Genomic DNA, 22722 nt, shown 5'->3' on the forward strand with positions numbered 1-22722 from the left:
AAAGCCAGTTTTCCTTTAAATTTCCCTCATACTGTAAATACTGGTGGAGGGAAATTACATCTCAGCACAAATCACGTCACTCTACCATTAAACTCGAATCACAGAGATTTATCAAGATCCATAACATACAAGGATAAGTTAAGCATGATGTTGAACCTGCACTTATCCAGCTCATTCTCATTTGCATATATTCAATTAAGCCATGTAAAACGCTTGTCGGCAAAATATTGCATGCAAAACAGCAGCTCAGACATTCTGCAAAACATCTCCATTAGTGTTATTAAAAAAAAGAGAGAACATCAACCCATGATTTTTCATTTTGAGGAAACCATTTCTCTGCTAGAAGATGTACTGGCTTTTGACAGCAGTAGACACGCATTGGCTTCTGGTTGTGTTTGTGTTGTGCTGCATGATGTCTAGGCTGGCTGTGTTATTGGGGAGGTGGACTGGTCTCTGGAGATCTACGCTGCAGCTGCTCAGGAATGTGAGCTGTTCTGCTTATCTCCAGCTCTTCTGAGGAAGGCTTATGTTCTGCTATAAGCAATCGCTTCTAGTCCGCTCAGTAAACAAATGCGCCCTTCCTCTGTATGGACTCACTTTATGTATTTTGGATTGGCCCTCTAAGACCATCAAACAATTCAAATGGGCCCCACATTTACAGAGTGTAAACAGAAAAACAGAGCGATGCAGGCTCGGGCCCGGTGAGACCTCCGGGAGGCATAGTAAACTATTAAAGATCATCCTTAAAATTGTTGTTTCTGGGTAACTACGCACAGCACGGTCGCTCGCTCTGCTGCCAGGAATCTCGTTAAAACATCTTGTACAGAAAAAGTGGGGTAACAGGAAGCTTACCAGCACCCATCTTATTTTCAGCCGTGAGGAATTTAAGGCACATCCAAGCAACATCAATCTCCCTGAGGAATGTTGAATGCCGCCCAGCTTTTGGGCAGCGGCGGGGGGATCTTTCTTGGGTCACGAACTGAAATGTTTTTATGCGGGGCGGGTGTGTGAATCCTGAAAAATGTCTTAATTTCTGCTCTTTGTGTACACGAAATAACAAGCCCACTAATGGAATGTTTCAGCAAATATAATGATGTTCTGTGTGGTTTTATGTGCTGAAGCTCACAGGACGGGGCCCACTGTCATTTGGGACGGTTCTCTGTGTAAAGGACACCCCCTCCCTCTCTTGCACAGTCCCACAAAGAGACATCATTACTCCTTCTGCAGATTCTGTCTTTGGCAAAAGCCCAGCGAGCTTCCCTGTTATGGCTGAGATGGCTTTCAACAGATGAAATATGACTGGAGCTTCATATTTAACAAACATAGATCTTGTCCTCTGACAAAAACTCTCACATAGGTGCTACAAAACACAGAGGCAGAAAAACTGGAATGTCTCCATTCATCAGGTCCTGACTATCATAGGGCAAAATAAAAATGATCAATTGAACATTTACTTCATGTCCTTATGGTAAAAACAATAACAACAGACAATAAGATGGTCATACACGTGTGCAAGATCATTTTGAATCCGATTAAGAAAGTAGTCAGATTTAATCATTTACATGCTGAATTGTTCCTGTTGATTGTATTATTTCAGATCTACAATAACCCCTTTCAATCCGATCAAAATTTGGATCACCTGAAGGCTTTCAAGTCCAATTGGGCCATCAATCCAATTAAAAATGTATTATTTGGGTGTACGTAAACAGCTATTGTGAGTTATAAAGTCACATTTGCAAGATGCAAATCGCAATTATGAAAATTAAAGTCATATTGTGCTATATAAAGCATGAAGTTAAAAACTGGGAGGCAAAGTCACTACTATTACAAGAAATACCGTCTTAATCATGAGACAATTACCTTTTTATTTTTTATGGAAATGATCTTCCATACATTTCATTTCCAAATCAAAAGAAAAAAGTCATCACAGTTAAGGATAATCATGAGCAACTGAGTATTTGTACATTATAGAATCATTTTTAAACTGCTTTTTATGCAGATTATATTCTTTAAAATAATTTAAAATGGTGTGTGTAGTCTGTTGTAATCTGTTTTACTGTAATGAAAATAATGTCACAATGCAAAAAGTTTTAATGGCTCCATCTTCTTTACGCAAAATATATTTTTTCTGTTGGTTTAGAGGTGAAATATGACCAATAATATAAAACACAGTCTTTGTGAGAATCACCTATTCCCTGTTATGGATGCACAGCCTCTGCCAATAGTAGTAACATTGTAAATTCTCAATTTTCATTGTCACTTTCAAATCAAATCATTGAATTTAATTTGGAATGAATTACGCTTTCCTATAAATCATAAAAATATTTAAAAAGTTTTACAATGATTATTCAACTTAGTGTCTCACTTTACTTGATACTGTATACAAGTGACCCACCCTTTTGGATGGAAGTGAAGACTATGGTGAGTTTGTCAGGAAGGAATTTATGATGGCTCTGACTCAACTGTGGTGAAGCTGCATTGCACAGACAGATCTCTTCTCTAGTCTGGGCTGTGGCTGAGATCTAGTGTGGTTTCTTGGGGGGGGCAGCAGCGTCAGCCTTCAACAAAGCAGCAATACTTGCTTCCTGTCCATGAACTCTCCACAGCCTTCAAGCAAAACAAGGTTTGTGTCCAATCACAATATGACCAGAGCCGCATTCCCGCTAACAGCGAGTCTTGTGATTTTGGCAGCCTTCTGACAATGGATCCAGTCCATTTTCTTAGTTTTTTTGTGTTAATATTCTAGTCTTACACACATTAAAGCCAGTTTTCCTTTAAATTTCCCTCATACTGTAAATACTGGTGGAGGGAAATTACATCTCAGCACAAATCACGTCACTCTACCATTAAACTCGAATCACAGAGATTTATCAAGATCCATGCAGCCAGCTCAATACAATCCCTTAACATTTATCACGGTCAATGGTCATACGGATTTCTGACATTAATTTAGGGTTGCATACTGACAAAAAGTCTTATGCTTGTTTCTCATGGTCAATGCCAATGCTTTTCCCTAAAGAGATCCTCTAATAGACTACAACCGAGTACTGAAGGCCCTCCCTTGCACCGCCACAATCCTCCCAAGAGCTGGAGGAACAGAGCAGACACTGGTGGAAACTGAGCCAAGTTCCTCACAAAGTGATGCATTAACACTGCAAGTTAATGAAAAGGCTGATGTTCATGTTGAGATGATCCCAAGAGCATCAATGGAAGAAGAACATCTGACCATCTGCACAAAGAGTTGCATGAGCAATATCACAAATTTACTAAAATATGTCTTTGCATCATAATGTTCCTTTGTTTTTCAATTTTCAAATCCAGAAACCTCATAGTGTTTTTCAAATTCTGAATTGATTCAATGCGATCTCTGATATTTGTAGTTTGTGGGATCTAAAGAGAGTTTCTGGTCTCATTAGCATGTACAACTTGCAGTCCTGGTAGAAAAGAGACTTTCTGTTAAGGAAAAAAAAAGAGCAGCATTTCCATAGGCGCACTTTTGTTTGGGGTAGAAACGAAGACTTGTAGGACAGGGTTAATTCTGGGCCTCTGGTCAATAGGGAACAGGAGTTACTCAGTCGGACAGGCTGAGCCCTGTAATGTCCTCCCACTCACTGAATTCTGAATGGACTGACAAACAAACAGGCCTTCACAGAGGAGAGAGAAGAAAAGAGGCTGAGGGAGGCTGGGGCACCAGCCCTTTGGCCCAAACGGCCAGTTCGACGCAATGACCCATATAGGGTCAAAAGACTCATGTCACAGACCGAAAGGAAAAACAGCTGGGTCAAACTCCAGAGACGTCACACGTTTAATTAAAGTAAAACATGCAAAATAATGGGTTTAAAATGGTAGAAGTATACTTAAAAAGCTTATTCGCCTAGATGTTGGATGTTACAAGATTCTTAGTTCCTCTCTTTAAATGTCCTGTATTTATAATTACTTTCCATCATTTGATGGACTAGGTTTTGAATTCTCAGTCATTCTCTAATTTTATCTACAGTTAAAGTGCTGTGTTGTGGGTTTTTGGTTTTTCTTTTAATCTTCTTTTGCAATGGGAAGAAACAACAGACATTGCAGTCTGTTCATTTTATTCAGTATTTTATTGAATTATTTAACTGCACTACACTGGAACTTAGGGGTGTAACGATTCATCGATATGGATCGATACATCGATACGATGTCTGACGATACGATGCATCGATGCCACATGTAACATATCAGTATCTGTATTATAAATAGGCACTCTGTTATAACACAATAAATATATGCATAATGAATCTTTCACAATGTCTACAATTTGTGTGTTATAATGAGACGATTCGTGAGCGCGCAAATTTCAGCACTGCATTGCTCAACGCTGCAAACACGTGTTTCTGTCAGCAATGTAACACGGCAGTAACGTATAGAGACCTTGGCTTGTAACTATACTCTAATTACTATTTTGAAAATTATAACGCGTTAAATTACTCCGTTACAAAAAAAGTAATCAAATTACAGTAACGCGTTTCTAAGTAATGTGTTTCTGCCCAACACTGCTCTACAGATATCACTATTGAACTTCAGTCATTAAAAACGCATATTATTTTAAAGTTTTTGCATTTTTCAAGTCACAATTCAAGTTTGACAAAATCATTGTGATTTATGGGGTAGTATATCAAATTTTAATGCACAAAAAAATGCTGAACTGAGTAATATCTTAGATATCATAAACTGGCTTCATTATGATAATGCAGTGGTTCTCATCTCCAGTCCTCGGGACCCACTGCTCTGCACATTTTGTATGTCTCCCTTATTTAACGCACCTGATGCAGATCATCAGCATGTTAGGAGAGAGATCCATGAACATAACAGAGTGTGTCAGATAAGAGACACATGCAAAATGTGCAGAGCAGTGGGTCCTGAGGACTGGAGTGAGAACCACTGTGATAATGTATGCCAATCCAAAATGTAGTTTTATCCAAAGAGGTAGTAAGTAAATAAAAGTAAATAAAAAGTAAATAAAGTATGAGTAAATAGTCTTTTTTTAATCACAGTAGCAAGAGCCGATGATCCCACTTGTGAAGAAGAAACAAAAATGCAGAAGGTTTTGGGGCGGAACTCTGTCCACAGATGAACTCATCACATCACAGATATCTGATTTATCAGATTACAGCCGTCTGTTCTTAGCCTTTGAAATTAGTATGACCACAGCAAAAGGTCAGGAGCTACTTCATGCTTCAGACACTTTATGGCCTCAATTTCTGTGAAAAATTTTATGAAGGTTTTTTCTCTTTATAGACAAAAGAACATGAGCACTAAGAAGTCAAATCATCTCATGCATAAAGGGAAATGTGTGCCATTTCCTCACAGGTTTCCTCACTGTCTATCCTGTCCTCCATCCTGCTCCATTGACCTAGATCTTCAGGACTATCAAGACTTAAAAAATTCATAAAGATCCAGAGGTACTGTGACAGAGATGTGTATGTGAATCACATCGCTCCAGTGCGCAGTCAGAGCGATTAAAGTTTGAGAGACTCCTGTGCACAGCTTCTGAACTCATTAAAGTCCTGTGGCAACATACACGCTGAGATGAGATGCACATAAATAAGTCAAGCGTCCTCTGCTTTTCTGCACTCAGCAGGTTTAATTAAGGTCTCCCTGTGTCTAGCTTTAATAACTAGGCCAAAGATTTCCATCTAACTGACACTGAAATATTACCATATTTCTTGTACCCCCTTGGCTATCAACTGGTAGAGATCATGGGTTTGATTCCCAGGGAACACACATATAAAACATATACCTTGAAGGAAGTGTATTATTAAAAAAACTTACTGAACATTTGAACAGTAGTGTATTTATAAATTTAAATTAAAATAATGATTAAAGTAAACCATTTTCCTAAATAATCTCACTAAATAATATCACTATATATTGCAAAGGTTAGTCAGATTGTCTGAAAGTGCTGCCTATTGAAGCTCCACTTTAGTAGGCTATCTATGAACGATCACCACTGTGCCCTTGAGCAGTGCACTTACCCCAGGTAAATAATAGATTATTTGTTTTATGAGAACACACATTGCCAACTACCCAAAAAGCCATGTGGCTCTTCCTGTGAAGAGTATCCAGATGGCACAGGTTGTCAGGAAATGTATTGTGACATGTTACACTCACCAGCTGAAACTCACTCCGTCGGCCGTAGGCTTCCTGGATGCCACTATCATTCCAGAGTGCCTGCAGGGCTGGGACGTACAGCTGAAAGGTGCAGGGTTCGACAGGCATGCCTGCTTTGTTTTCGAAGGACATAACAAACATGCCATGCTTCTCATTCTCAGAGTTCTGCCAGGGAACGCCAAGTTTGTCTCGGGCATCCACCAGTACCCGCATCCCCTTTGAGAAAAAAAAAAGACAAAGAGAAGGAGAGATAGATTAATGCCATGTTTGTTTGTCTAGGGTGTATAACTATAGCAGGGTGTGTCTCTGGAGCTGAGCTTCTATAACAGGAAGATGAAGCAATTCTTCTGGAGACAAAATAAAGATAGTAGCAATGTTTTCATGAAACACCTACAACAGTTTAAACCTGCTAAATTTCTGTCTCTGTAAATCTCCCACGCTCAGTTTCAAACAGTTACCTGTTTATGTTAAAAGGGACAAATAATTGAAATAATGATGTACAAGAGTGTGAACCACAGCAATAAGAGGTTAGCCAAACATATAAGAGGCTTAAAATCAACATAAAGTCAGAAATTACCAGAATTATACCTTTTGTACATGTTTCAATGAGTGTGTAGGCCTGTGTTTAGGGCTGTCGCGATAACCGCAATATCACAATACTGTGCTATTGACGAGCAAACCGCAGAGGAATGCAAGAACCGCAGCAACCGCAATTTTTGCGTGTTTTCTTTTTTCATAGGGTTATGCCCTTCTCGTTTTACACTTTGTGCATGTGTACTGAATATTAAATAAGTTAGTAATGATAACAATGTGTACCATGCTGATTTGTACTGAGGCTCCATAGATTTGCACTTAACAAGCCTAAACAGACAACAAATGAGAGAGAGATCAACTGAGCATGTGCGATTACTTGCGAGTCATATATATTTATGAAAATAGGTAGTCATGTCCAAGGAAAGTCTTAGCATCGACGCATTGGTCAGCTGAGCCTTTTAACGTGGCGCTCAAAGTTATAATGATTTCAACAGCATTTTTCATTTTGTCTCTCTTTGAATGAATCAGCGTTTTTGAACGTGTAGTAGTTGAATGAACGGTTTAAAGACTCACTCAAAGACAGTCCCTTTCCACCACCTTGTGGCACAACACTGTAACTGCACTGACTGGCAGCCCGTCTAGAACGCGCGCAGGTGGAAATATCAATAGAAAGTCTCTTGTCCAGTCGGATTCGAGGTGGTTTCGGTTTCATTGGTTTCTGAATATGATCTCATATCGTAACACATACACACACAGATTATATATATATAGTGTATATATATATATATATGGCGATAAAACCGCATACCGCGCTATTGAGCCACTCAAAATTACCGCAAGGGAAATTCCTTCACTGCGACAGCCCTACCTGTGTTTACACCAAGAGATATGTACAGTGCAAAAACTATTGCGATAAACATTTTAATTTGAATGAATGGCTGCTAATGCATCTAAGCGCCACCTACTGTCAGAGAATGAATTTGCATTTTCATTCAGCCGTTTCTTACGAATTGGTCTGAACAGACAAAACAAATGTGAAAATTTGACCATATTTTTTAAGTTGATGTAAACAGGTCTTTATTCTAAACAAAAATGTCAGAGAGAAAGTAGAACATTTTGTAAAACTACTTTTGGTGCAAAAAACTTGCCTAGCATTATAATTATACCTCTGGGTAAAAATTACATACAAAAAAAGAAAAAAATCAAAAAATTAAGAAAAGTTTAAGATTTAAACTTTAAATTTATACCACTGTTTAAATCATGCTTGTACTGCATTTAGAAGAAAGATCTGATCCCAGAGCTGAAACACTATGAAGCCAAAAATGAAAACATCTCCAGAAAGCTCTGTTGAGAACAGCAATCGCACTGAAACTAAACTTCCACGATGAGCCTCCTTGCTTCCAAGCATAACATCGAATACACAAAACCCTGAACTGAGCCTCTGACTGTTACCAGGAGGGCTGGGCTCTGTGGAAGAGCAGAAATATCAAGAGACGTTTTGTAAATGCAACATAAGGCCATTGACTTTTCTCGATAATAACTGCAGTACTATCAACCGAGGAAAATCCTCCTTTGCAGCACACTTCCTTTTGTTGCAGTGGAATAACATCCTGATATTCAGGGTCTCAGAAGGGGGTCCTGGTCCTCTTCTTCTGCTCTTCAGTATGAATCATCGACACTAGCACTCAAAAATGCCCAGAGTAAACGTATGCTAGAGTAATTAGAGCAGCCAGCATGCCTTTGTCTCTGAAGAAGATAAAGGGTCCCTCAGGCACAGGTGCTTCGTGGGATTTGACCCAGTGACCCAAGTCCGTTTAATGCCATTCCAGCACATCAGGTCAATAGTTTGAGTGTAAAGGCAATGAAAACTCCTAGTCTGTCCGCATGTGTGAGGGATTTGTACATCAGCACGAGACGGTTACATTGCAAAACCAATAAAACAGCGGGGCAGCGACAGGAAATGAATGTGGTACAGTCCTGTTAGCCTGGCTGTCTCCATCAAATCCTGAGATTCCCCCACCTCCCAAATCCCAAGATTCCCTGAGCCATCAAACAGTTCACAAATGTAAACAGTTGTTCGTGCTTAAGGCCTCCCTGTTGTTTCTTCTTAATGCGCTTAATAGTGTGCCTTAGTCCAGGGTTGTCAGGGTACTTTCCTAGGGGCCAAACTCAGTCACACTTCTGCCTTTATTTGTCTCTGAGAGGCAACCCCCCAAACCCACCCATCCATCTCTGACCTTTCACCCACTTCTGGCCAACACTATCAGGGAAGCGTAGACGTTATCCTCCTGCTCTCCTTGGCTGGATCCATTGACACCGTCAGGGCGAGAGAAAAGAGAGAGCGTCAAACCCACCCATCCATCTCTGACCTTTCACCCACTTCTGGCCAACACTATCAGGGAAGCGTAGACGTATCCTCCTGCTCTCCTTGGCTGGATCCATTGACACCGTCAGGGCGAGAGAAAAGAGAGAGCGGTTAGGCAGCTTTATCACAGTGGAGAGGTCAGTTGCAGGGCTTACAATCTCTTCCTGAGTCATTAGCAAAGTCCCAAAAATAGCTTTGAAAACCACCAAAACCTCACCTCGCCGTGAGCAAGGCTCCTATCGTTTCTGAAATGCCTCCTGAAAAACAAGCCTTAAGTGTTTGTTTTAAATGGCATCTTCCAAAGGGACTTGTTTTGTAAGTCTTCGGCAAAAACCACAGTTTTCCATATCATTTTTAAGTCTACAACAGACAATTCTTGATCTTTCCCTTGTTGTTTGTTGAAAAAGGGGGGATTTCCTGAATGTTCAGTCAACAAAGAGCAAGAATGATATTATTCAGGGATCTTGGTTTCTGCTGAGAGACGCAGCTGACAGCAAATCTAATCCGTCGGCCCTCATCTGACATGCATTAGACAGGCCCTGCGTGTCAAGCACAATAATCACTCCAGTGGTGGTAATGGCAGTGCTGTGAATTCGCAGCGTAAGCAGATGTGGGGAGTGGACCAGGCAGCCGCTCACGGCTTCCCCACCGCTGAGCAACCACAGCTAAATCAGCAACAACTCCTTAGCTATAAACAAGCCGCCTGTGAAGGAGCCTCCCAAGACTCCGGTCACAGAGGAACTCTCAGATTTATCACACAGGAAGATGGGCTTGATATATGCTTGCTCCCTGTGTCACCCTTCAGCTACTTCCTGTATCCTATCCTCCCCCGCAAGGATCTTTTGAGCAGGATGCATGCATTTAAACCTTTCGGTGTGGTACAACTTTTTGGTAACTTGCTCCTCCATACACGCTTTCCTTGGGATGATGGAGCAAAAACACATTCTGGGCAGTTACTGAATACCACAACTATTTTCTAAAGGATGTAGTAAACAGAGGAAATGCTCAACTGAAAATGGTGTCCCATTGCACAAGAGATCAAGAGCTTTGCAATAGGGAAACTGACTCTTGAAGGGTCAGAGTGATGAGTGAGGGGTACGCGGGGCCAAACGGAGGTGAGATCTTATCGTGTCCCGACAAGCAGTGTCAGTATCAGGTCAGTCTTTAGATCACTCTCCTATCAAAGATAGGACCATTAAAGAGTTAACAGAAATGACTAGATAGATAGCTACTGATCTAGGAAGTAATAAATTCCCAGACATAGGCTAAATTACTCAGCCTACTCAATGTGGGTTTACAACAACAAGGCAGGAAAGACTGATTGTGTGGTGTATCAAATCATTTATTTGGACATTGAAGACTGTACACACAACACCTTTAGCCTTTTTAATGCATCCTTTTAGTATATCAAATGACATTGGGTGGGACTTGATTTTATCCATCTGGTTTTGATTGGATCAGCAAACCATCAAACAAGTGATATAGAATTGAATTCAATTTAGATTTTATCTAACAAGGTTGTCTTTAAAAACTAACATTGGTTGTAAAAACATTTTACACCCTTTCCGGACAGACCACCTCTGGGCAAATGGCGCTGCAACATTCAAAAAAGGCATTACTGGAAGGATCTGGAAGAAGTTGAGAGGACTCTCTCCTGGAACTTTGCCACTGTAAAGTGGCTTAAATGAAGATAACGTTATCTTTAAAACAGCCAATAATTTGATCAGCACGTAGGCTGAGATTCGCTCATGCGACTGTTAACCTCTGGGATTGTTTGTTCTAGTTTTTTCCACCCTGAGGAAAAGTCTGGACTGGGGTTGCTCCAAATTGGTATCAGTGAAACAAATATCACCAACACTGTCATAATCCTAGAGCCTTCAGAGGGATGGGCTGAACAGCAGGGTGATGACAAACGGTCAGAGGGGAGATGATGGCACGACTGAATCGCCATTGTTTGCAGCATTCGCTGTCTGTGCACTGAGGAGAGGCATTCCCTCTGGTTCTGTGGACTGTGCGATACCGCAAGCCCGCAGAGACCACCATTGTGGAGCTATTCCAATCTGACCTTGACTTCATCGCCGACAAACAAGGTCTCCAGTCCAGTTCTCAAGCCACTTCACACATCTTTAGACTGTGAAATTAAGTATTATCACATGCTTTCCTTTTACTGGCCACAGTCCTACTGTCTGAACTGAATTACATGAATTGCAAACAATTTTACAAAAGTATTAACACCAGTGTGGAACATTTATACTTCCTAAAAAAATTAAAAATAAAAGAAAGCTAGGAAACCTACATTAAACTTTCACAAAACTTTTAAATTAAAAAAGTATCATACTTCTGACTCAGCATTAAAAAACAAAGCTTTGTAGCTTTTAGTTGAAATTTGTCATCTATATGCTAGTAAAAATGCAGCAAAGCAATTAAATGTCATCAAAATACACATTCTGGCAAAATGGACAAAAAAGTACCACATGGGCGTATAAAAGCTTTAGTTCAATAAAAGCATTGTAAAAACTGAAACTCTGCAGTTGTTAACTATGGATGGTTATTTCTAACTGACCTGATCCTGACCTGACTTGTTGTTGTAACCTAATGTAAGTTGATTAGCCATGTTAAATAATATTTTGACTTGAATAAAAGCAGCTAATTTAGATGTCATTATATCACATGAAACATGGTTTTGTTAATAAAAAGTGTAAAGTTTTAACAACACAGAGTATGAATGACTTTTAGACTTTAAAACCTTGACAGCCAATCAGAATCCACCTCGAATTTAAAGAGCTAATATAATTATAGTAGTTTCTAGTGTACTATAAATTATCTTTTTGTGTCATTTGGCCTTTATTTGTGTTACTTTTTGCTTCCTAAACCCCCCCAAAAGTTTCTCAAATCTAAATAAAGGTGTTTCATAACCTTTTCATAACCTTGAGATGTTTTTAACAACTACAGTTAATAAAAGCAAGTGTGGTGGCTTGTGACAAGAAGCCATGGTAACCACACAGAAACACAAAACTTTAGGCACATTCTTCACGGCAATTTGCTCATTTCACTTGACTGGCAGGGCAGCGAGTGGTCCATGTAATCAGCGCCAACACATACATTTAGGGCGTTTAGTGCGGTTAGTCACAAAACTGACTTCAATTCTCGTATACACATACAGGTAGATGCTCCAAAACACAGGTCTCAGCATTTGCCTCTGGAGCTAATGAAAGAGATCAGAGCTACATTATAATGTTTTCCTCAGCTCACTATAGTCACTTTGTGGTGAAGGGGTCTTATTGAAAATAAACTGAGATGACATCATCAACACAAAGAAAGCTCAGTTCTGCTGCTTTGCTCCCCGGGTGGGTTAGAAGAGGATCTGATCGCAATCGGTCCCAGTCGAAACAAAGTGAATCTTTTAGCTCTGCCTCAGTCTTGTCCCTGTACGACATGGGCTCCTGGAGTCACTCTTGTCCTGAAAACTATGGACAAAAGCTTACACATTTCTCTGGCTGTGGGAAGGACACATGATGTGATGTCTGGCAGTTTGGCTAAATGTTTGGTGGTGGACAAACACCATGGAGATGGAACATGTGGACCTCTGCTCTGACATCCTGAGAAACATAACCTTTTCCATATAAAGCTAAACTCTTCCACTGAGCCAAACCTCTGATCTGGCAGCACTGCTTTTGACCAAACTGTGGGTAAGATAACAAGACCAAGGATAGGAATATTTATCATTTTAGTTTCCCACTGAATAAATGAACATCATAGTTTGCCAGAATACAGACATATTTATGTCCAATAGAGAAGAAAAGCATTTATTATATATGGAACAATGACAAAAATCTAGTTTAAAACACATGCACCAGGTTCCTAGAACTGTAATCTTTGTATTCAAGTTGGTTTGCAAAACTTTTTTTTAAAACATTTCGTAACACTTTAGATTATGGAACACACATTCACTATTAATGAAGAGTTTTCCCTCAATAAACTTGCTGCTTATTAATAGTAAGTAAGGAAATTGTTGTAGTTGTTGTGTTTAGGTATTGGGTAGGGTCTAGAATATGGTCATGCATTATTATGTGCTTTATAAGCACTAATAAACAGGCAATATGCTAGTAATATGCATGTGTTAACAAGCAACTAGTTAATAGTGAATAATGTTCCCTAATCTAAAGTGTTACCAAAAGTTTAAATTTAATGACTGAGAAAAATGTCAATACATAATTCAATACATAAATCATTCAGTACCTTAAGTGTACTGAATGATTATTGACAAAAAATGCATTTATTTATGTTTTTTATTCATGTAGAGCATGTTAATTTTACTCAACATATTTTTAAGAAGTTTTTATATAATACAACAGCATATTAAGATTCATTTAATGATAATGTAGTTGGGTTTAATATTTTTTTCAAGGTAAAAAGTGTTTTATTTATTTTGAATTTATTATTATTATTGTTTTTACACACATCATAAACAAGTATCTCATATTTTATCTGTCTTGTCAAACAAGGTCAAATTGTCTGATATTTTTAGAAGATTATTTGCCTTGATACACAGTTATATAATTTTCAGTTTTATGTCTTTTTCTGCGTGTTTCTGCCTGTTGTATTGTTTTTTTATATATTTTAATAAATTATTAAATAAGACATAATCAGCATTATATCACTGATCCATATAATTACATCTCATCTAACATGAAATCAGAGTACCATAAAGATGACAAGTGACAAGACGATGCACAATACACTGATTTTTGAACAAAGCTCTCTTATAAATAAACGCCACAGAAAAGCTCTGACTCAGCCAACTAGTGCTTGTTAAGCACATAGACGTATTGAACAACATGAAAAGAATGTTAGATCTTCTCTATCCCTATTGTAACATAGATGCAGGCTGTAATTAGAGTCTTCTGCCATCAGCAGCTAATATGATCACATCAGATGCCATCAGTAAACTTCCCAAGCCAAATGTAAAACCAAATAAGAGATAAAGAGAGGAAGACACAAGTGCAGAAAGTACGCAGATAGGGGAAAAATCAGGACATATTGAGACATCCAAAGACACGTGAGCTCAGAAAGCACATGAGCTGATCACAATGATAAGTCAGACACAATCTCTCTGTTCATAACAGAGCCAGGGATGAACCTAGACCAAACAAAGTGACTCAATGTACTGCTAATTGTAAGGACAGCTAAGCTTAGTCTTGTGGTAATTACGAGAGAACATCTGCCAGCCTGCAAATGTTAAGATGCTGATTTGTGATTACTGGGTTATAAAAAAGTTGCTTCTACCAGAAAGGCCAAACATTGTTCCTCATGTTCCTCTGTAACTCCAACAGCCCCAGGCCCGATATCTCATCTTACACACACATTCTGGGATGCATTTTCACTCTTTTCCTGTTAACTCCGAGCTGTGTGTCAAGACACTGTTATTAAACACAGACACCTTAAATAGACATGCTTACAGGGAAATGACTCAAGAATAATCCCTTGGGATTCTGATTTGCGGTAGAGCAGATGCCTAAAGCAACCATCACATGACTAACAGCAAAATGAATTAGTCAGATAGAGAAAAAGTGAACATTTTCACATGGATTGGGTATCCAAAACCTTTGTATAACCAACTAACCTGGATATTTGCACTCATCTAATATGTAGCTAAAGAAAGGGTTGATAGTAGCTCATGTGAGTCAGCATGTTTGACAGATGGTTCATGTACATGTGATGAGAGTTCATGTGAGCACTTTCTGATCGCTGAAGCACAGACTTTGGGGAAGTATTAATTATGCTGAATGCAAAAAAAAAAATGCATTTGTTTCTCATTTCTGTAGAGAATGTTTGTTCTACTTATTGCAACAAAACTGCATGTCACAGCAGGAAACAGGCATGTTTGGGCAAGGAAACATGGCCTTGGTACGGTGGCAGAGAAGTGCAAAGCAGATCACAATTCTGAAAACAAAATAACAAATTACGCTTATTCATCTGCGCCACTGGAACTGATGATTTACAGCCACTTTTAACTAAATGTAAATAGACACCCCGTATTTTTTATTCCAGAGTAAGGGCAATTCATACAATACATTTAAACTGAGCTACTTTAATACCATCTCCGAACTTTCTACCACGACTCTGCTGTTCTTCGGCTGGTTCTTCCCTGTATACGTTGATTGACAGATGTCTCGTCCAGTCAGCGGTGAGTAATCCCTATAACCAACTATACCTACCTTTTCCGGTTTGTCTGATTTGTCGTTGTGTTTTCTGACTTCTTATTTTGTTTTCGGATTTGTTGTTGTGCTTTCTGAATTGTTATTTTGTTTTTTAGACTTGCATTTGCGTTTGTAATTTGTTATTTTGTTTTCAGAATTGTGATCTGCTTTGCACTTCTCGGCCACCGTACCTTGGTGACCTTAGAATAACTAAACAACCTGACACCACATAATTTTAGGATGTTTTGATGCAACACAACATAATTATTTTATTAAGATTATTAATTATCTACGTTTCTATCTATCTACACTTACAGTCACCCATCTATGTTTTTAATTTAATTTCTTATGATGAAATATATAAACTACATACAAATTTATAGGTGGCATTTCATATCTATCTATCTATCTATCTATCAATTTGCCTGCCTGCCTACTACCTACCTTTTTAATTAATTTCTTAAATATGAAATATATGATGAAAATTTCTATAGCGATATATAGAGATTTCTATACAGATTTCAAATCTGTCAGTCTGTCTGTTTTTAATTTATTTCTTAAATATATAAACCAAATACAAATTTCTAAGGGTGGCATTTTAGATGAATCTATCTATCTATCTATCTATCTATCTATCTATCTTTATAACTTTAATAAATAATATTTTCTCTATCTAGTCAAATTCAAGTTGAATTTTATGAAACGCAGCAAATTCACAAAACTGTTGACAAACAAAACAGACAATTATGACGTCAGAAACAACAAAACCTCACGCAAACTTGTCACGCGCGTGAGACCGTTACCTTGATGACGTTCTCAAAGATCGTATCCCTGAAGTCGAGCAGCGCTTTCTGGTCAAACTCTTTGCCGTGGATGATCCTCATTTGTTTGAGGAAGGTGGATTTGCCGCTCTCTCCGGCGCCCAGCAACAGGATCTTCACCAGACGCCGCACCGAGCGTCTCTCGCGCGCGAGATTGGCGTCGATCTCGCGACTGCGCCGCTTCGCCTCGCGCTCGCGGTCTCGTGCTTTCCCGTTGCTCCTGTCATCGTGAGCGGCCTCAGCGGGCAGCAGACACCGGCTCAGGGTGCGCACCACGCCGGCCATCCTTTCCAACTTGAACGCGGTTAGTTACCACCTGATGTATTCATTAAAGTGCCAAAGAACTTTACTTTATGTTTTATACAAAATCTACATGGAATAGACTCAGCTGGCGCCGGCAAACATCTGCTGTGAATATTCACCGGTTAAAACAAACTAAAAGAAAAAAGCTGAAGCACAATAAACATTTTCCTCCATTATAAAGACATCTGTAAAGGCGTTTACGCTGAAGAGGTCCTTCCCCCGCAAAGCGACCACTGCTGTCCGTTAAAACTATGAAGAAAGGCAGCTGCCTAACGTTACTAAACAAATCCGTTGTTTGTGGTAATGAAAAAAAAACATCAAGCGCTAAATGTGCTCAGGAGATGTTATTTAGCTGGAAACCGTATTCCTTTATATACTGGCAGCGACGTAAGTTCCAAACGTTCATTCTGGAGGAGCGCGAGCGACTTTCTGATGTTTCCTCGCGGTTCTCTGGGAAGTTTGTTTGCTGGACTGACGCCCCTCCTGCTGTTGGGCTCTTGGCCGGTAGGGGTCCGAGCGAGAGGGGCGTTTGTACTGACATGAGGGGGATTCCAGCCAGTGTCAGAAATGTCATAGTTTCACAGTGGCCCCTTGCTGTCTATCATGCTCATGCACTGCCGTCTGTGTGGCAGAATTAAAACTTTACATGAAACCTGGCAAAATGCACGAGAAAAAGGTATGATGCAAACATGAAACATTTGGATCAGTGACAAATAAGGATGCCTGAGATCATAAAAGGAAATCTCCAAACATTCATTTTGCCATTAATTTATATATAGGCTATTTATATATGAAGAGTTCATTTGCAAAAACAGATAACTCCGTTTTTAACAGTTTTCAAAAATCATGTTTTTTCATTGTGCATTCCAATTATTCTCAATCAAACTGCAGTTGGGTTATTTTGATTAAGGAAAAATAACAACAACAACAAAAAATACAGCTAACAAACACAATAAAAACATGATAACATAATAAAAAACAGAATATCTGTTTTTGCAAATAAACTCTTCATATATATACAGTATGTGACCCTGGACCAGCAATGTAGCAATAGCCAAAAATACATTGTATGGGTCAAAATTATCGATTTTTCTTTTATGCCAAAAATCATTAGGATATTAAGTAAAGATATTTTGTAAATTTCCTACCGTAAATATATCAAAACTTCATTTTTGATTAGTAATATGCATTGCTAAGAACTTCATTCGGACAACTTTAAAGGCGAATTTCTCAATATTTAGATTTTTTTTGCACCCTCAGATTCCAGATTTTCAAATAGTTGTATCTCGACCAAATACTGTCCTACTCCTATCCTAACAAACCATACAACAATGGAAAGCTTATTCATTCAGCTTTATAAATCTCACTTTCAAAAAAATGACCCTAATGAGTGGTTTTGTGGTCCAGGGTCACATATATATAAGAAACTTGAATACATCCAAAGGGCTTGGTGCATGTGTTTTAAAAATAGATTTATAAAAACTGAGACTGAATAAGTCCAGAAAAACTGTGGCAACGTCTCCAAGATGCTTCAAGAGACCTACCTGCAAAGCTACAGTACTGTTAAAAGATTTAGGCACTTGTGTAAAAATTGTAAAGTGAGGATGCTTTCAAAAGTAGATAGGTTTCTTCAAGCATCTTGGAAACACGTTTCCACAGTTCTTCTGGATTTGTCGCAGGTTGTTCTGTTTCTTCATGTATTCCAGACAGACTGGATGATGGTGAAGCACTGGCTGTTGTCAGACTCGTTGTGCAAACAAAAATCTCACTGGATTATTACAATTAATGGCAAAATGAATGTTTGGGAATGTAAACTGATATTTCCTACTGACACACTACAGCAAAATATTTTAAATGCTAGATACTACTAGATAAATACAAAATGTATTTTAATTAATATATTCATATTATACTAAGACTTTTTGATGGATGTATGTATCAGTGTTTTCTGCACCGCTTTACTTCTGTGAAACTCACCTCCTTTATTCTGCACCGAGGCGAAATAAATCATTTTATCTGAGCTGTGAATTTGAGCTTGCAGTCTGTACTGAATGTGACCCAATAGATTCAAAAGAGTCTACTGCGAATAATGTGAAGAAATGTCTTTTTTGTTGCATTACTCTTGTGGGCTGCACAGAAAAAACTAAAACAACTCTACCCGTGTAGTCTGATTCATGCACAAATAACTCTTATGAGCCAGCTCGTTTTAGTGGCTCAAATCATAAGATGCAGCAGATGTAGCTGATTCTCAAAACAAATTAATTCTAAGAGCTGATTTATTTAATGAATGGTTCAAAAAGACAAGATCTGCTTTGAATGAGCCTGAAACACTGCTCTGTATATTTACAGCATTAGCAGTGAGGGTTTCTTTCATACAGTATGTAAAAAATGGACATTATATATACAGAAATGAATAGAAATTAAATGGAACCAAAATGTAAATCGAGAGCTTGTGAATTAAAATTGAATCAGGAAACCTGTATGGATAGCCAGCCCTAGTCAATGACAGCAAAATGGCTTCTTTTTTTTTTTTTTTTTCAAATGTTAATAATATATTCATTGCATAAATATTGGAAATAATGTTATAAAATATAATGCAACACTTGTGCCTTTTGACAAAAATTCAGCCTACTAATCTAAAAATTTTTGCAATCTCCAGAAAATTTGTTAACCATAGAAGAGCTATATTCAAGTCATTTTTGGAAGTAGTTTTAAGATGCTGTCCTCTCTCATGAGTCATATTCATAGTCCAATTAAAAAATCATTTTTGAGCATGTCTCCAAAGTGAGCTGCAATGTTGACCATGACCAGCCAAATACCACTTTATTTTAGTAACCCCCTATATTGTAGTCACTTTTTTTAATAATGCCTGACAAATATGGCTTGCCTTTCACAATTTTGATGACAATTTGATGTATTTCTATAAGGCTGGGGGTATATTCCATCACTGTTTGTGACAAATTGGATTTAGTTTGATAGCAAGTTGGCAAAGTCACATAGTATTTAGATTTTAGATTCTTTGTTCAAAAGTTTTAAAATGCTACTGAGATTTCAAATCAAATTAGAAATTAGAATTCAAATTAGAAATATATATATAGTTTATTTTGCATGAGATTTAGATCTGGAAAATGTTCTTCCTGCGCTCTCCTGCTTGCATTATAATAAAAAAATAACTGTATTCAGCAGAGGGCAGTGTTAACCTGCGCTTACATTCATACATTTCATTTGAATCATAGTTTCTCATCCACATACGTCATTTATTTATTGTAAAATGAGCTCTGTTAGATACATAAGTGTCAAACAAAAAGAGAAAAGAAAAGAAAATCCACAGGTAAAGAAACCATATAAAGAGCATATTCCTAATCAAAACATAATTTGTCAAAGATAATTAGTATGATTTTGCAATATTTTCTACACCAATAAGACACTCTCCTCATGTGCCAAAACATTATTACACAAACTGTCAACAATATAATATGATATTTAATATTTAAACATTTTCCCAGCACAGCACCACAAAGGCATTTCCTTACTGAAACCACAGGTGCAGAAAAGTAGAGCAGGCTAATTTTGTGCCACTGACCACCTACATATGAAAAACAGGACTTCCAACATTAGCATATAAATAGTGACAATTTTTTCATTCCTCCTCCAAGTAGATTATTCAATGTCATTCACAGCATAGGAAAAACAGTCTCTGATTACTGTGGTTGTGATTCAGAGTTCTTAAACCTATTTGTTGAGTTGATGTGCACAAGGAAAACATTTAATGCAAAAGCTTTCAAGTTGATTTTCAAGCAGGAGGTTAATTGGACTGGGTTTTTGGGGGAAAGATGAAATCAACATGCACACGAAACGCAGCTGAAGAGGTTTTCAGAGAGCAACACAGCCATGATTACACATTTTGATCACCAAATCAGAAAGAAACACAAAAATATACAAGTATCCATTTTTCTCATTGGGCAAATTGCTCTTGATAGCATTCTTGGAGCGTGTTGAAGCAAGCTAATGCTGAAATAACCAGCACTGCCATCCATGTTTCCCACTATGCTTTGAAGCAAAGGCAGCAATGGAGCACCAAGTGCTATAACTTTGGGAAATCATAGGACTGTTCATTTGTTATGGTGAGAGTTGTATTTAATTTACCATGTAAGATGCATTGGAGCTTTTCTAAACAATGTTTGCATGCTATATAAAAACAGTATTTAGAACTTTATAATAATTAAATACAAATTATATATAACTGCATCTCCGAGCAACACAGCGGTGTTTAGTTTCTGAATGAATCTGTGTTTTGAACCAATCGGGTGAATCAATGATTCAAAGGCCCATTCATAGAGAGCAAAGTCCCTTTAAGGCAAGTCATGTCACTCGGCGGCCATTTTTGAAACGTCTCTCGGGCATGCAAGTGCAGCTCCTATCTCTTTGAATGGGGAAAAATCGAATTCTCCAAAACTGTTCGCCAAACTTAAGATTAAATTTCATATTGGAAATCACAAATGAAATCTGACAACAACTGTCTTATAAATGTTGTTTATTTTGCTCAAATAGGATTTAAAAAAGCTTATTTTTCAGGCTAGACCAGCCAGTGCGCATGTGCAGTCCTAGGCATGCGTCTCAGAATCTTAACTGTTTCTATAGCAACCTGGACTTCTAAGGGCAGCTGCAGTGACCGATTACCGATTGGCCCTTTCATTCAGAAGGCGGGGCTTCCTCTGATAGAGCTGCCATATTGAGCGTTGCATTTTTCCCCATTCAAGCTGTCATCTCGAAATTAGATATGGATATATGGCGTGAACGCAGCAATAAACCACACAAGTCAACGCGATAAATATAATGACACGCGATAGAAGATTTGAAAAGATGGACTGTTTTTTCAACATAAACACACATCGCTAGACAGGTAATGAACACATCTAATTATCATTTATAATTAATATTATATTCGGCTGAAATGTTGTAAGAACATGTAACAGAACGATGTGTTTAAAGAGAATAAAAAATAATATAAAAATTAGATTGGTCCTGCCTGTTGTTTATTAATTCCAGTGATGACGCATACAGTATATATATTGAAAATATTGACGTATATTTACATTTACATTTATGTATTTATATTCTTATATTTTATATTATATATAAATATATTTAATATATAAACATATTTTTCTAAAATATATATATGCATGTGTTTGTATTTATATATTTATTATAAATATACACAGTATACACACATAGATTTTATGTAAAAAAAAAAACGTTTATTTTGGATGTGATTAATCGTTTGACAGCACTAATATATTGCCTCCCTTCGGCCCATTGACTTACAACAGAGACCCCTTAGCGTGCGGTGGGTTTAGTGGGGGGTAATTGAGAATGAATGGGGGAAAACCAGGTGAGAGGAGGCAATGCCTCCATCACGCTATAATTGGATATGATCGGTTATGGATGTGGATGTGATTGGTTCATGTGATAAATCCCACCTCTTGTTTTCGTGCAAGCTCTCAGCCTGAATGAACTTAAAGAAAATGATGGCGTTATTGACTAATTATAAAGTGAGTAAATAACTCACCCACTTAGGCTATCATTGCTTTGTGTCACGTCAAAATAAAACTTGAAATGGCCAGAAAACGTGATTACTAGGTTTTTAGTGAGCATTCAGCTTGATCAAATGAAATATGTATCTTCGTGCCTTTATGACGATGAAATAAGTTGACTATTGAAAAGAACAGCTGAACATCAGTTCACAAATAAAAAACAGACATACACGGTTCTAAAACATTTAAAACATATAAAAACGGTTCTATGTACACTACTCCGCCCATTAACGTAAGATTACTACAAAAGTCGACAATTTTATAACAGGTTCAGTGGCGTAGTATGTGTAATATGTCAGTAAAAACGAAATTTGGGTGAACTATCCCTTTAATAAGCAATTTTTAACAAAGACTAAAAAAAACTACCTTTTTTATTCACCTGCATGTTTTTGGAGAAGTCTTAGCTCTTTTTTTTCTCAAGCATGCATGTTCATAGTGAGGCAAAAGTCCTACTTTTATTAGTTCTTTCTGTTGTTTCTTCATTTAGTTTTATTTTGTTTTGTTTTATTTATTTAGTTTTTGTGATTTATGATTTGTGTTTTGTGCTTTGTTTTGTTAGCTCAACAGCCCGTTCACCACTAAATGTTGATATAGGGTAAGAGCTTCGTAATGAATCTTTAAAAAATAAATAAACAAATAAACAATGTCAGAATGTTAAGTTATGGGTGAACTATTCTTTTAACCTTGTTTTCAAAAGGTTATTTAAAACTACTCCTTAAGAACATACAGAACTAAGAGTGGATAAAATAATGTTT

The 22722-nt window shown here is 37.8% G+C and overlaps 1 protein-coding gene across 1 annotated transcript in view; it reads right to left on the reverse strand.

The window, feature by feature from the left end:
- LOC107753491 (guanine nucleotide-binding protein subunit alpha-12) overlaps positions 1–17073 on the reverse strand; it is a 36354-nt gene extending 19281 nt beyond the window's left edge. The window contains exons 1-2 of the mRNA XM_016569647.1: positions 16050–17073; positions 6148–6363 (exon numbers count right to left, since the gene is read on the reverse strand). Coding sequence (XP_016425133.1) covers positions 6148–6363; positions 16050–16352 — 519 coding nt within the window. The 5' untranslated portion in view covers positions 16353–17073. The remainder of the gene's footprint in view (positions 1–6147; positions 6364–16049) is intronic.
- Positions 17074–22722: the final 5649 nt, after the last annotated feature.

Source organism: Sinocyclocheilus rhinocerous, unplaced genomic scaffold (assembly GCF_001515625.1).
Source record: "Sinocyclocheilus rhinocerous isolate Xijiao unplaced genomic scaffold, SAMN03320098_v1.1 scaffold1303, whole genome shotgun sequence".
Classification (NCBI taxonomy): domain Eukaryota; kingdom Metazoa; phylum Chordata; class Actinopteri; order Cypriniformes; family Cyprinidae; genus Sinocyclocheilus; species Sinocyclocheilus rhinocerous.